The sequence below is a fragment of the Chenopodium quinoa genome, unplaced genomic scaffold (assembly GCF_001683475.1).
Source record: "Chenopodium quinoa cultivar QQ74 unplaced genomic scaffold, ASM168347v1, whole genome shotgun sequence".
NCBI classification, from domain to species: domain Eukaryota; kingdom Viridiplantae; phylum Streptophyta; class Magnoliopsida; order Caryophyllales; family Amaranthaceae; genus Chenopodium; species Chenopodium quinoa.
In genome coordinates, this window is record NW_018742931.1 from 603,843 (window position 1) to 618,694 (window position 14,852).

General features: G+C 36.0%; 4 protein-coding genes across 6 annotated transcripts; all 4 read right to left on the reverse strand.

The window, feature by feature from the left end:
• On the reverse strand, nt 1-656 carry LOC110728358 (vegetative cell wall protein gp1-like). Its single transcript, XM_021908005.1, has 2 exons — nt 510-656; nt 1-405 (listed from the first exon to the last, which is right to left on the reverse strand). The coding sequence occupies exons 1-2, from the start codon at nt 654-656 to the stop codon at nt 1-3; spliced, it is 552 nt and encodes a 183-aa protein (XP_021763697.1).
• A 1,761-nt stretch (nt 657-2,417) lies between these two features.
• Nucleotides 2,418-8,345, reverse strand: LOC110728395 (U-box domain-containing protein 52-like). 3 transcript variants are annotated; one of them, XM_021908046.1, is made up of 9 exons: nt 7,515-8,344; nt 7,253-7,347; nt 6,195-6,316; nt 5,898-6,107; nt 5,143-5,440; nt 4,964-5,065; nt 4,446-4,874; nt 3,110-3,925; nt 2,418-2,579 (listed from the first exon to the last, which is right to left on the reverse strand). In XM_021908046.1, exons 1-9 carry the CDS (start codon nt 7,669-7,671, stop codon nt 2,511-2,513), a joined length of 2,298 nt encoding a protein of 765 aa, XP_021763738.1. In that variant the 5' UTR covers nt 7,672-8,344; the 3' UTR covers nt 2,418-2,510. The 3 variants fall into 3 exon arrangements, with proteins under 3 accessions (XP_021763738.1, XP_021763737.1, XP_021763739.1); XM_021908045.1 differs by having other exon boundaries at nt 4,964-5,068; XM_021908047.1 differs by lacking the exon at nt 2,418-2,579 and adding an exon at nt 2,587-2,943 and having other exon boundaries at nt 4,964-5,068; nt 7,515-8,345.
• A 509-nt stretch (nt 8,346-8,854) lies between these two features.
• Nucleotides 8,855-10,466, reverse strand: LOC110728396 (thioredoxin reductase 2-like). The gene is given in 3 exon segments (XM_021908050.1): nt 8,855-9,748; nt 9,750-9,846; nt 9,848-10,466. Coding segments are annotated over 3 exon segments (819 nt in total). The 5' UTR covers nt 9,898-10,466; the 3' UTR covers nt 8,855-9,076.
• A 402-nt stretch (nt 10,467-10,868) lies between these two features.
• On the reverse strand, nt 10,869-13,458 carry LOC110728359 (U-box domain-containing protein 52-like). Its single transcript, XM_021908006.1, has 5 exons — nt 13,320-13,458; nt 12,420-12,508; nt 11,718-11,839; nt 11,374-11,589; nt 10,869-11,242 (listed from the first exon to the last, which is right to left on the reverse strand). Exons 1-5 carry the CDS (start codon nt 13,456-13,458, stop codon nt 10,927-10,929), a joined length of 882 nt encoding a protein of 293 aa, XP_021763698.1. The 3' UTR covers nt 10,869-10,926.
• Between the last annotated feature and the right edge of the window lie 1,394 nt (nt 13,459-14,852).

A 14,852-nucleotide genomic window follows, 5' to 3' on the forward strand; every position in this document is an offset into this window, starting at 1 on the left:
TCATACTATGACAAGAAATAATACATTAAAAGCAACGATTATAACAATAGAGAAGTAAATCGGCAAAGGAAGAGATGAAATTGCAGCATTAGACTCATAGAAGTAGTAGTATGGGTTAGGAGGGGAAGGACCAGCTGGATTTATCACCAAAGGAAATGAAACTGGTGGACTGGATTCACTGGAAGGAGGTTTTTTACCACTACCCCCACCACTACTCTTCGGCGAACCACCAGAGGATGAGGGCGGTGGTGGTGGTGGAGATGGTGGTGGGTGTGACACCTTGGGAGATGGTGGTGGCAGGTAACCTCCAGAGGATGGTGGGAGTATTGGCAGTAGAGGTGGAAGTTGTGGTGGAGGTGGCAGGAGGGGTTGGATGGATTCTGGTGGTGGTGGTGAATGGGGAGTCTTTGGTGTAGACGATGGCGATAATGGGTTTAGTGGTGTGAGGACGGCTGGGGGGCCGGGGGTGATGGTGTTTGTGACGGCGGTGGTGAAGAGGAGCAAATGACAGGGCAAGTGCCACACTCACTTATGCAGAGTTGCCCTGCAACAGCAGTTGGTGAGCCTTGTGGAAGTGGCATTGTATTTTGTTCTTGACATGATACATTTGTAACAAGTATAAGTGCCAATATTATGGCTAATTTCATATGTCTCATGGTTAGTGCATATGTTTCTAAGGCATAAGAAATGTAAGAAAGGCAGTAGAATAAATGGTAGTGAACTTAAGGTGTTTATCAAGCGTGTGAGTGGTGCTTAATAAAGTTGGGAACTTAACTTTAGATGCTTCTTGTAAGAAAGGTAAGGTATATTTGTCTGCTCCTTTTGGCTTTTGATGTGTATGAAACTGGCCTGTATTAAGGAATGTGTTTGTAATAAAAATGAGCCAATTTTAAAGACATGTAAATATTGATTAGATGATATATGTGTTTTAAGCTCAAATTTCAAGTAGAATCTTTCAAAAACCTAAAGTTATTAGGTTAGTTGTCAAAGGAAAAATGACAAGCTATACAGCATTATAGCATAAGCAAAACATACTAGCTCTCCGTATGATGTCCTAAGAGTTTTGAAAATGTAACTACACCGCTATACAATCCCTATATATTTGGTGCAATTGTTCTATTATTGATGTAGTGCAACCATTATATTTTAACAAACTGAAAAAACTATCCTCAATTCAATTTTCACCGATAAAATTATCTTAATTCATCAGGGTTATGAGAAGGTTGCATAGCTGACTTAGTATATATGTACATAAGGATTATGAGAAGGTTGCATTGCTGACTTGGTGTACACGTATATATTTTTTTCGGCCACCTTATACAATTAGAGTGTTATTTATTCTTTTCACTCATGATACATTTACAATATTAGGGAAAGTTAAGCTACGTGTGTAGTAGTAATAAGGCTATTCTTTTTCCCACTATATTGCCTTAACCTTCAACTTTGTATGCTTTCTTGGAGCTTTAATTATACTTTTCTTGCGCACAGAAGTTAAAATCCCAAGACTCAGCATAACACCTTATTCTGATGCAGCTTTTTGGGCTCTTGTCTGCTCCCAGAATAGAATTACAAAATATATTCACGCCTTAACCAAATAATTGAAAGAATTGAGATAAAAAAAAAAAAGTAAAAAAAAAATAAAAAAAAAGAGAAAAAAATAAAAAAAACATCAAGTATTGCATATTTCTGAATTGGTTGTCGCATCATCTCTTCTCATAACTAAGGATATGATATGATTTTACAAAGGAAAAAAAACATTATATAATAATCCTAGTTGTGTTATTTTTATCCTTTATGAATCACTTAATTATAGTTGTGACAGAAAAAAAAAAAACATACATAAACCTAATCATTAACCGATATTGTATCAGAAAATGTGACACTTTTCTTACTCGTAATATCTTATATCATTATAGGTGACTATTAATTTCAAGAAATCGGGAGTAAACTCTTGAACCAATAACAGGAAAAAAAAAAAAAAAAACCTGCAATTTTTTTCCCTTGGTTTATGGTTCAGACTTTTAGAGAGATTTATCATCTGGACACCAATATGCAGCAAGAAATCAAATCACTTGAAGAAAACAACTGTGTTCATTGCTAATTACATAGTTTACACAAGAGCCAAAGGCTCTAAGCCCCCTTCCTCCCACTCCCACCGCCACCCTTTGATAATTATGATCATGCTGTTCCTGATGTCTTAAAGTATTTTGTTATAGCTCAATAGGGTTTGAAGTTGAACACATCCTATGAATGATCGAAAGCAAGGATGAGCAGAATTTTATGCAGAAAATGAAACAAAAAAACTATTCTTTCTCCTTCACTTTGGAAGCATGGTACCTTAGTAGAAGAACGCCATGTACATAGTGCTTTGTATTTCATTTACAGGATCTACATCTTCAAAGGAAACATGATAAATATAATATCAATGTTCATCTTGTAAAGATAATTATATAATGATTTCACCAGTTTGAAACCAGGCCACTTTGAAACCAGGCCGAAGTGGCCTGCTTTTACACGCTTTCTAAAGAAGTTTCATCTGAGCCCTGTGATGGCGACCAAGACATGGTCTGTGATGACCCCTGATCAATCATCAACATTTCAACATTTAGCAAATCATCAATGATTTTCATTTGAAGTTCTTTCTTGCCTATAACACCACAATGTCAATTGACATGGATAATCAGATAATACATGACTTCAAGCAAGATTACCTAGTGAATCCTTATACTTTGTGTAACTTAACAAAATATATCCTAAGCCTAGGAGGAGAATATTCTATGTATTCTCCCTCGAGTCCTGCCCTTCCTAAAGGCTGGAGTATAGGCAGAGGTGGCCAGGTGTTGAGCATTACATGTGATAGATGAAGCATTCAAAAATAGATAGCGGAGCATGCATGTGGCATTCTTAGGGAGAGAGAAAAAGGCATCAGTTGAAATTTTTTCCCTTGAGAAAAATTTGCGAACAAGAAATATACTCCGAATTAGAATTAGATATATATAAAATAAAAAAAAAAATAAAATAATAATAATTAAAAAAAAAAACACGATTTGGGACATTCATACTAAGGAAGTGTAAATAATATTAAGGGGTAGATGGAGTAGCTAATTACCTGGCTAGAATTTGATGATCGATGATGTGAACTTGACGACGGGTTTTTGCCACTCTTGCCTGTTGACCTTGGTCGTGGAACTGAGTTGTGAATTCTTGGCTTGTAAGCATAGAAATTGTTTGGGTCTTCAGTCATCCCAAAATCTTTTAGTCGAATGAGTTCTGGCAATACAACGGTAGCAAGATCTGGGCGGTCCCGTTTCCTAAGTTCAGAACATTTTAAGGCCAATTTTGCAAATGAGATAGCTTCATCAACCGGCCAGTCAGTCACATTTGGGTCCAGCATATCAGCAAGAGTTCCAGTATCGATGGCCCGTTGAACATGGTGACTGAGACCCATTGCAGGTTTTGCGGTAATTATCTGAAGCAACATTATCCCCAAAGAATATACATCAGATTTGGTGGTTAACATTCCTGTCTGTTGATACTCAGGATCAATGTAACAGAAAGTTCCTGCAGCAGAAGTCATGTGATACTGTGTGACACTATTTGCCACAGAAGGCGGAACCAATCTTGCTAGACCAACATCACTGATTTTGCTCACATAATTTTTGTCTAAGAGGATATTCGCTGGCTTTAGATCACGATGCACAAGGGGTTCTGGTTTCGCCTGGTGGAGAAATGTAAGGGCAATTGCAATCTCAGCAGCTATTTTGAATCGGATTCTCCAGGAAATAGGAGCGGTCCCACCTTTCCGGAGGAGCCTGTCCTCCAGGCTTCCATTGTTCATGTATTCATAAACCAAGCAACCATACTCAGGGCATGCTCCTAGGAGAAGAACCATATGAGGATGTCGCATGCAGCTTAGTACCTCAACCTGCCATCGAGTTGGAAAGGAGATTAAAGAAAACTAATTTGAGCATACTCAATCTAGCAAATTGTGGTAATTTTATTATGCTAATATTGGATCACCAAAATCCCATGATTCTATAGTTATAAAGGAAAACTTTTAGGACACACATCATGCCTTACACTGACAAATTTAATCCCAAATTTCCTTAGTCCTTACGCAATTAATAACAGAAAATTAATTAAACTTTAGAATCACACGGGTTACATATATCATAACATCTACCAAGTCACAACATATATGATGAGGTGTGGTTGAGCTTAAGATATACAAAGCTAGCATAATGATTGGTTATGCAAATCAATAGACAATTACAAAGGCGAGAGCAACTAGGATCGACAGGCTTCCCTAGGTAAGCAGCCTCTGAATTTCTTGTACAATTTTAGCATAATGATATTAATTAGAAATATTGTTGACACTCATATTCTCATACTCCGCGATCCATACATTTTAGCGTAAAAGAGAAATTAGATTAAAATTGTTTTACCTCCTGTTGGAACTGCTTCCTTCCTTGTGCAGCATCTGGTCTTAATACTTTGATGGCAACAGGAGTATGATCCAGCCTACCTTGATAAACAGGTCCGTACCCACCTTCACCGACTTTATTTTGTGGAGAAAAGTTTTCAGTTGCGATTTCTATCTCATCAATGGTGTATTTCCTGTACCTAACATCATTATGAGCTAACGCATTTAATGCTCGATTCTTCTCATCTGCTTCTTGCTTAGCCTTATATTCTGCAAGCTTTCTTTTCTGTGCTTCTTTCTCAGCTAATCTCTGTGCCGCTTCAGCAGCTTCTATAGCAGCTCTACACTTCGCCTTCTCCATCTCAACAACTGCATGAGCAGACTCTTTGGAGCTACGTGTTTGCTCAAATTTTCGAATTTCCTCCATCTTCCAATCATTAAGCTCTTTAGCCTGAACAGTTACCAAAAAAACAAACTATAAAATTCCAACATTTCAGTAGCACACAATATTACATACAAGACCACAGGACCAGCTATCACCTTCTGCTTCGCAGTGATTGCTTCTTTGCAAGCTGTGCTGTACATATCCATTGTTTGCTTTAACTCAAGCCTTAAGCGTCTCATTTCTGCCTCTAGATCATTCTGCTACATAACAAACACCGAAAATTCATTGATACGTGTTACTGAACGATTATATATATTATCAACATATTACTTACTGGTGAGTGAGTGAGATCCTTTCTTGGAGGACCGCCAACAAACGAAAAGTCTGAGTCCTTGGCAGGCACTTCAAGCATATTATGGAATGAGTGGTCAATATTATCAGCATCATCAGATAAGGAATTGCGGTGGTTGGATGTTCCAGCATTAATGTCAATATTTTCCATTGATGATGACCCCTTCCAAGCACTTCCCAACACAGACGCCCGTCGTCCAGCCCTGCTGCCTTCAATGCTTCTATCCCAAGATTTTCTTTCAGATCCATTGGAGTTCAGTGATCCTCGGTAAGAAGGTGATCTGATCTCAATGAAGAAAACAATTTTATCAGACCTTAGAAAGATTACGTGAACGAAGCATATTAGGAAACAACCATAAAAAGACCCTCTTATAAAGGTTAGGATGTTAGATAATATAACTGCATCAGACCATATTTTTTGCAATTTGGAGCTGTTCATAATTTGTAAATTGTAGAATAGTTCTGTGAATACAAAATTTGCGGTTTCAGGGGATTTTGAAGAATTGTAATATATTGCAATTCTCTATAATAATTTAATATTAAAATCTAGCTATCATAAATTCATAAGACGTAGCTTAAGACTATGTATAATACAATGTCTTCACCATTTAGATTTAGAGCCTAGAATTGCAAATGTTGATATACAATGTTTTGAATACTGGCAAAGAAAAATAGAGATGGCTACGCAAAAAGTAATTCTTCAACGTATAACTAATAATTATAGCAAATACAAATTACCTTAAGCTGAAGTCGTCAGCAAGTGCCTGTTCCATTGAAAATTGATGTGGCAATCCAAGAGATGGAAGCTTTGGAGGAGTGGGAGTATTCGCAACAGGACGCTGTGCTGATCGGACACTGAGAACTTTTGACTTTGCAATAACATACACAGAACAGAAATCTGGTGCACATTTGGTCACATAGCTTGGCACATCAGGCTTTTTAAAGGTTCTGTAAATAGCAACAATATAGTTTCAGGAACTAGGCTTGTCAAACATCATTTTGCTTCTTTTAAAAGAGACAAGAAATACGACTAACTTTGCAACAACATTTCTTGAAGATGCACCGATAACAATGTTAGTGATGAAGTTGCAGTTCACATAGTCCAGGATAGCCCTAGCTATGTCAGCATCTTCAAGAACAACCTCTCGCACTTGAACCTGGTAATATCAAATGATAAAAAAATTTCAATAATCTATTTGAACTCCACAAATTAACAACTGTGACAGCTAAAATGTTACTTGATAACCAGAATTTTTAACAAGCAAGTACACTTTCGTATAAATTCTCTCCTTCTAACTTATAAAGTAGTCGATTAATGTATTATCAAGCAATATCAGCTTGAAATACAACATTAATATATCTAGGTTATTTTCATTAAGCATGTTCTACAACATAAATTCTCCATGAAGATATAATTATCACTATGTCTTTACACAACCAACATACCTTCACGGGTATTATTTTTCTAGTAACTTATCAAGGTGCCTATCCATAATGCTTATACTTCATGTTTCTCAATATGTAAAACACCATAAAAACAATGATATCAAAATAGTCAATAGGATGGAAACATGACTTTTAAATACACACCATGCTATATGGCTTTTCAGTATATAGACCATTAATATAAGACATAACAAATCTACAAAGATGGTCATTTGGCGCTTGAAGACCTTTCAACATTAACTAAATGCTAATAAGGAGAAACAAGAACAAAATTGAAAATTTTTCTCATAATTTTGCATTTTGTTTGTTACAAAAAAAAAAAAAAAAAAAAAAAAAAAAAAAAAAAAAAAAAAGGCCGGCATACATTATGAAACAAAGGGAGTCGAAATGATTAAAGAGCATTGCTTCACACATAATACCCCAAAAAAATACAGATAGCTCTGATACCCCAAGTGCCAAATCTATCAATTCCACACCAAACATACACCTTAAATGGCATAAGATTAATGATAATATCATGAACTTTCAAACTTATTAAGGTGAACTTTACACATCCAAATAAATATGTTACATACAATTCTATGAACAATATACCAGGAAAATGATAACTGGCTATCTAATATATATAAGCTGTGTCAAGTAATTACCGATTTGCGAGCACAAAATCCACGATAAGGAATGAAAATATGTGTTGGATCAGATTCAATTCCCCCTGTGCCTACCTCAAATAACCCACCACCATCTGAAAACAAAAACAAGCCCGCGAAAATTAGAAACTTTATTATTTCAACAATTTCAAACCAAACCAAACCAAACCAAAATCAGCAATAAGGAAAAGTTTATAATTGAATTCTCATATCATATCATATCATATTTTGGAAAATTAAAAAGAGAGGGATGGATACCTACGATTTCTCTGCTTAACATGGATCAAAATGAGGAAATGCTTGCCGGACAAAAGATGATCAATTGCCCATTTAACCGCGTATTGGCTATGCTTATCCTTATCGATAGCCACCGCAGTACAGTTGATGGGCAGCGGCGCCAAATCTTCCGATAAAGCCATGCCCACCAACTGTTTGTTGAAATGCCTCTGAGAACACAAATAAGATTGTAGCAATTTTCCTTCTTTTGAGGAGAGAGAAAACCAAAACAATGGGGAATGGAGAAGAGAGATAGAGAGAAAAAAGATTGAGGGTTTTTTTCTTCTCTTTCTCTCTCTTACCCCATAAAGCTAATTTCCTTTCTTCTTGAGTTGTTTTCTCTTTCTAACAGAAGATTTTTGCGCGGGAGATTCGGAATCTTAACTAACTTTTATTTTTCTTTATATAATATTTTTTTCAATGGTGTAAGTGCAACCTGTGCAACCTAACTTTTGAGTTCTAGCCAAAAAAGAAAAAGAAGCGCCTCATTCGAAGATATTTGAGTATATTTTGATTTTCATCGTTGTAATTTTTTTTTTCAATGGTATGAAGTATTATTAATCAACAAATTTATATATTGTAGAAAAAATGACAGCGATATAGAGCTAAAGATTTAGTAAGTCAATCAGACCATTTGATGTTCATTGTTAGCAACTTAATTAAAACTAGATTTATAATTGGTCATGTAATATTCCTTTAATTTGTAGTTGAAATTACATATACATTAAATCAAATTTTTTTAATGGCGGGCAGGTGTTGTGTTTTAGCTCTTTAATTTATATCTAGCGAGACAAATGTAACGTATTCGTTACAAAAGAGTACCCTTACTTAATTGGTTACTTACAGTAATGTTTAGTGAAAGTAATGAGGGCTAATTTTAATCTTCATTAATAGATTGTTTTGACGATAAAAAAGTAATTGGTTTAGAAATAACACGAGCGATAATGTTTTAGTAATGAGGGATCCATTGATCATAGCTCTTTGCTATTGAAGTTCTGTCAAGACCAAATTGAAGGAAAAAGTTACAAGAAGTATAATTTACTTAAATTATGCGTCCAACATAGTATATTTTTGTGGAACGAAATAATATAAAGATGCTAAAGAAAGTTACGATCTTTGAAGAATTTTATAAGAGGTATAACACATAATACATGTGTGTCAAATATAGAGTATTTTTTTTAGCATGGTGTTAGTTTATGTGAACAAGCTTTCTTTTTAGAATCATCAAATCAAAGCAATTATTGGATTTCATCAGTATTTACTATTTAGCCATCAATATCAAAGAGAACCACACATAAACTATGTCTTGAAGAATGGAAGCCTAACATCAGGAGCTAAATTTTGGAAACAATTGTAAAGCCTCTTGGTGTGGTAAATTAGTCAATCACTCTTGCCTTGTTCTGCATCAATTTCTTGCAAGTAATGTTCCTCATCAAAGGCAGCCATGCAACCTAAATTATCATCATAATTGAAACAATTCAAAGTTATTATTGATAAAAGTAAAACACAACAATTGAACAAAACAAACCAAGCAAACAAAATTGAACACTAACCGGTGCCAGCAGCCGTGACAGCCTGCCTATACTTGCTATCCTGCACATCACCAGCCGCAAATACACCCTTAACACTCGTCTTCGTCGTCCCCGGTTCGGTAACCACATACCCATCTTCATCCAAAGCCACCTGCTTCTCCAAAAAATTAGTAGCAGGTTCATGCCCAATAGCAAAAAACAACCCAGAAACTTCTACATCCTTAACCTCTCCACTAACCACATCCTTCACCTTCAACCCTCCTAAAACCCTATTCTCCTTCTCCACATCCCCAAATGCTTCAACCACCTCCGAATTCCACAACACCTCTATGTTAGGATTCTCCAATGCTCTCTTTTGCATAATCTTCGAAGCTCTAAATTCACCTCTCCTATGAATTATATATACTTTCGACCCAAATTTTGTCAAGAAAATCGCTTCTTCCATTGCCGAATCCCCGCCGCCAATCACCGCCAACGGCTTATTCCTATATATCAGCAACGCCCCGTCGCATGCGGCACAAGCCGATACCCCTTTATTCCAGAACTTTCCGTTTTCCTCACATCCCGGAAAATTCAGCTTCTTTGCCACGGCACCGGTCGCAATAATCACCGAGTCAGTAATTACAGTCTTTGAATGACCCCAAAATACCTTAAACGGCGTCGTTGAGAAATCGACAGAATTAACCGTTTTCTGATAACATCTGCGTACCGAAACGCAGCGATTGGTCGCGAAACTTGTCTGTAATATCCAGACCCGAAATTCCTTCAGGAAAGCCGGGGAAATTCGACGTCGGTGTTGGTTGTTAGCTGGCCACCTGGCGCGATCCCGTTGGCCATACACCCTTCAAAGAGAATGGGCTTGAGTTGGGCCCGTGATGCGTAGATTGCTGCGGTGTGGGCCGACGGTCCAGACCCGATAATTCAAAGGGGGGTTCGGATGATGTCCTCCATTGCCGAATTAGCGGTGGTCGTAGTGGTTTTGGCAGCGGAGGAAGAACTAATGATGAGAGGAGGAAGAGAGCTGACGCATGGTGATAGACTTATACTTCGGGAGCACCGGAGTGAGAATGAAGGGGAACAAACGGATGGTATTCTTTCCTAACTCTGTTAACTCACTTTACCTTCTTCATCCTCTCTCCTCAAAGCTTCATCATCAATGGCAGCCATAGAAATTAGAAACACCACCTCCACGCGAACCATATATTCACCACCCGAACCATATATCTACTCCCGCATCCGTCCTGTCACCCCTTCCCACCTCCACCTTTCTCTCTCTCCATCCACCGTCCACCAACACGGCAACACCGGACTATGCAAGAAGATCAAAGGAGACATTTCCATCCATTAGACTAAAGCGGAGATCACACAGGACTCGCAACGAGGAAGTCCTTGCCCATAATTACTATTGTCATGAATGACAATAACAAGTGTCTGTTGGTATATTTATATCTCATGTTGGTATAGTAGTTGTACCAACATAAAGTCTAAAAATACCAACAATTTTGTTGGTATATTTAGACCTCATATTGGTATACTAATTATACCAACTTGAAATCTAAAAATACCAACAGTACTTTGTTATTGCCATTGAAGACGCGAGCAATTATTGATTTGGACAACCTCCACTGCAACATCCTCAAGGTTGATATATAGGAACCAACATCATAATCTAATACTTTTCGTACTAGTTTAATTTCTTTCTCTATTTCTTGTTTATTCTGTGTTATGCTGATTTCAAAAAAAACATGGAAGCAATATTGTAACTTCTTCATTCTTATACATTGATTAGGAAAATCCATCAAGTGAGTACAATTTCAAGCTAAGGAAGTATATATAGATTATGGAATAGGTCGGTACATACATACATCACATTGATACAACAAAAACAAAATGAACAAAGTACATTATCACAGCAACCTTGACAACAATTTTGATGTACTTAACAAACTCATCCAATGTTTCCTTTACAATGACTATCATCCTTTGCTCTGCAACAACTTCCTCGGCCGATCGGACTATATCATCCTCATTCATCCAGGCAAAGAATCCACAAAATCTACACTTGTAATATGGTCTCCCAGAATTGGTTACTGTGTCTGAAATTCTGATTTCGGATATTTTGGGAGGATTACAGCAACATGGTGTAACTTTGACCCATTTCGAGCTTCCGTCTAGGAAGATCCTGTTGAATAAAGAAGAACATGATGCCTTAGGCACGTACATTACAAAAAGGAACGGAGGGAGTACTTTTTGATTTTTTTACCAGTTAGAAAACAAAATGACAAAAATGTGCATTGATGAACGATTTATTACCTCGTGCTCAAATCATCTATAGGTGGATGTTCAACCGAAAGCTGATTTGTTAGTCCAAATGACGAAGATGGAAGCTTAGGCGAAGATGGAGTATTTCCAAAAGGACGTTGAGCAGATCGTAAATTGGACAATTTCGACTTAGCAATCACATACACAGAACAAAACTCGGGTGCATATTTGGTCACATGGCTTGGTACATCAGCCTTTTTAAAAGTTCTGTAATTAGCAACAACATAGTTTTGAGATCAATCGAACTAGGCTCGTTAATATAAATTCTTACTTGTTTCCGTATACACGTACTAGAACTTCAATTTATATGTAAAAAGAAAGGATATAAAACTAACTTCTTAAGAGCATTTCGTGAAGATGCGCCCATAACAATGTTAGTGATGTAGTTGTTGTTTACATAGTCCAGAATAGCTTTAGCTACGTCAGTATCTTCTAGAACAACCTCTCTTACTTGTACCTGATAATAAGCTTATTAATTAATTGAAAATTGATGTCCAATTTGTTCTAATATTACTCCATATATTCAATTTTGACAAATAATTTATAAAATTGTACTCTATTCGTCAACAAATTATTGTCATTTTAGACTTGGCATGCATATTAAGAATAACTGAATAAGTAGTAGGATAATGTAATTTTTGTACATAGATAGTGAAAAAATAAGAATAAAAATTTTGGTTGAAGGAAAAAAGTTAATGGAAGACCTCACATTACATGAGATAAGGAGAAAGAGAATGAGAATGTGAGACTGAGAGTGAGATAGTGGTCGCGCCTACACCACATGAGTTGGATGAGTGAAATTTTCATTTAAGATAATATGACAATTATTTGGAGAATGACCAAATTAGTATACACTATAAAGACAATTATTGAGGATAAATGGCGTATATCTTTTATGTCATTGCATATGACTCTCGTCATCTACCTATATGCCTCTAGTTTACAAAGGTGGAGTAGCCTCAACTATTATTACGTTTTCATTTTAAAAAAGTGGTGCAACTTAATAAAAATGATATATTAAAGTGTCAAATAAATACCGATTTGCGAGCACAAAATCCACGATATGGAATGAATATACTTTGTGGATCGGATTCAATGCCCTCCATAGCTCCATCAATTCCAATGGCTACAAGCAAATAAGATCCAAATCAAAGATAATAATCCTGCGAAATTTATGAGTATACAAAGTACTCTGTAATGTATGACCAAAATCTTTGGTCATAAAAAATTATATGTTGCTTTAACTTCCCACACATCACTGTGTGTCTAATTGTGTCAACATACTTACATACACTACTTTCTCTCCCAAAACAAAGACTCAGTGCCTCGAACTTCCCCTACTTTATCTCCATCTCTTCCTCTGAGGCTTCATTACTGCCTCCGTTTCTAAATATTAGCAACACTTTAACTTTGACACTATTTATATAATTCCTTTGATGCTCTATAATATGTACGGTCGTGTTACTCTTCTTGAATATTCATTTGTATGACTAACACTACGTTATTCACAAGTTTGACTCTAATTATATGCAATTATGTCTTAATAAGATTTAAGAAAAAATGATATAGTATTTGATCATATACATTAAGGTTAATCCCACAACCTATTATAACATTTTTTTTTTTTTTTTTTGATATGTATATTAGTAAAAATGTAGTTAAAGTTATATACTTCGGATATGATATTTCTCTTGTAATTTTACTAAAATTGCAACACTTGACATGTAGTCTTATTTGAGGTAAGAGAAGAGAGTGTAAAAATTAAGAAAGAATGGGATGATGTGAAAAATTGTACAAATATAAATTATTGAAAAAATGTTACAACTATTTTAAACGACCCAAAGTTTTAACCACAATATGTTTGATTAAATGCTCAAATCATATCATATTCGACATCGATCATTTACCCGAAAAAAAGAAAAAGAAAGAATACCTACGGTTTTTCTGCTTGACATGGATCAAGATGAGGAAATGGGTGCTAGACAAAAGATGATCAACTGCCCATTTCACGGCATATTGACTATGCTTGTCCTTATCAATCGCCACCGCGGTACAGTTAACCGGCAGCGGCTCCATATCTTCCGATGATGAATTCATGCCCACCTCTCTCTCTTTTGAGAGGAGAGAGTAAATAAAAGAAACGAAGAGAAAGCAAGAAATGAATTTGCCTCTTTTTCTCTCTCTTACCCCATATCTCTCCCTCTCTTAGTTGTTTACAAAAGATTTTGACGCGGGAATTTGGGTTTAAATAGTTAATCACCTTTTACCTTGGCTAAAAATACTTGTATCTAATAATGACACCCATTTCTTGTTAAAAGATAATTTCAATGACTCAAATCATTTTCTATTTATTGTCATTTACATAATCACAATCGATGTAGATTGATAAAGTATAGAAAGATTCACATTTTATCTGTTATTTTTATTGTATGTTAGCATTTTATGAAATTAATTACACAAATTTAATTGCTTCATATATATATATATATATATATCTTTTTTAGATTTGGAAAAATTAATAACAAAGGTCCTAACTATTACTGATCTTCTTTAAAAGAGCCGACCGATTAATTAACTTTGGACAGACCCAACTATACTTAAGTTTTCTCAAAACAGTTTAGTATGACTTGTTACCTGTTAAACGGGTAAACTTTTTATTAAAAAAATATTTTCAATTTTTGCCCTATTACGTCATAACCACCACAACTCCGTCCTCCTAGTCTCCACAACATAACCACTTGAATTTCCACCACCACCATTTTTCTTCTAACTCCCATTCTTTCTCTCTCTCCACTACTTCCCATCCACAACACTCAAGCCACCTCAAACTGGCAACCAACATTTCCACTATCCCACAACCATGGCCAATTGATGGCTACTCATCTTCTCTCTCTTTGCTTAACCTCCTCTTCTATATATCATATATGGCCATCAATTTCTCTAGGCGAAAGTTGATAAGGTTATTGTGTTGGGGGCTTTATGGTGGCGTCCCTAACATGGACAAGTGGGTTGTTATAGGGGTGAGTTGGTGCCTTGGTGGCTTCGAAAAGGTTATTGATGGGGGTGTATTATTGCGATTTTGTCGATGGGTAGGTTCTTGGTGACAATGTTGTGTTGGTTAAGTGGGTGGGTTTTTTAAAACTTACTATGGAGATCAGTCTGGGTTGGTGGTTTTTTGGGTGGGGTTGCTTTGAAGGTGGTGGTTTATTAATTGGTAGGGGACGTGGGGTGGTTGTGGCAATATTTAATTCATTATAGTGCAAATTTTGCTCATGTATTACATAATTGTAGATAATTAATAACTACGTAATTTCCTATTACATAATTTAATTTGTAGTCTGATCCGACGATTGTTGCTTGCCACTATACATATTGGATTGTTTATGCAATAATTTTAAGATTAATAAAGTTGCAACAATTTTAAGAGAAGAAGAAAAAACTGCAATATTAAAGGGAGGTTTTATCGAAAT

Excerpts from the sequence above, each read along its gene's own strand:
- LOC110728358 (XM_021908005.1), bottom strand. The coding sequence starts at position 656 with ATGAGACATATGAAATTAGCCATAATATTGGCACTTATACTTGTTACA. Across the intron at positions 406-509 it reads GTGAGTGTGGCACTTGCCCT|ACTCCCCATTCACCACCACC; the intron begins GTCATTTGCTCC and ends TCTACACCAAAG.
- LOC110728395 (XM_021908045.1), bottom strand. The coding sequence starts at position 7,671 with ATGGCTTTATCGGAAGATTTGGCGCCGCTGCCCATCAACTGTACTGCG. Across the intron at positions 7,348-7,514 it reads CCATGTTAAGCAGAGAAATC|ATGGTGGTGGGTTATTTGAG; the intron begins GTAGGTATCCAT and ends TTTTGTTTTCAG. Across the intron at positions 5,441-5,897 it reads GCTGACGACTTCAGCTTAAG|ATCACCTTCTTACCGAGGAT; the intron begins GTAATTTGTATT and ends CATTGAGATCAG.
- LOC110728359 (XM_021908006.1), bottom strand. The coding sequence starts at position 13,458 with ATGGAGCCGCTGCCGGTTAACTGTACCGCGGTGGCGATTGATAAGGAC. Across the intron at positions 11,840-12,419 it reads GATTTTGTGCTCGCAAATCG|GTACAAGTAAGAGAGGTTGT; the intron begins GTATTTATTTGA and ends GCTTATTATCAG. Across the intron at positions 11,590-11,717 it reads TCACGAAATGCTCTTAAGAA|AACTTTTAAAAAGGCTGATG; the intron begins GTTAGTTTTATA and ends TGCTAATTACAG.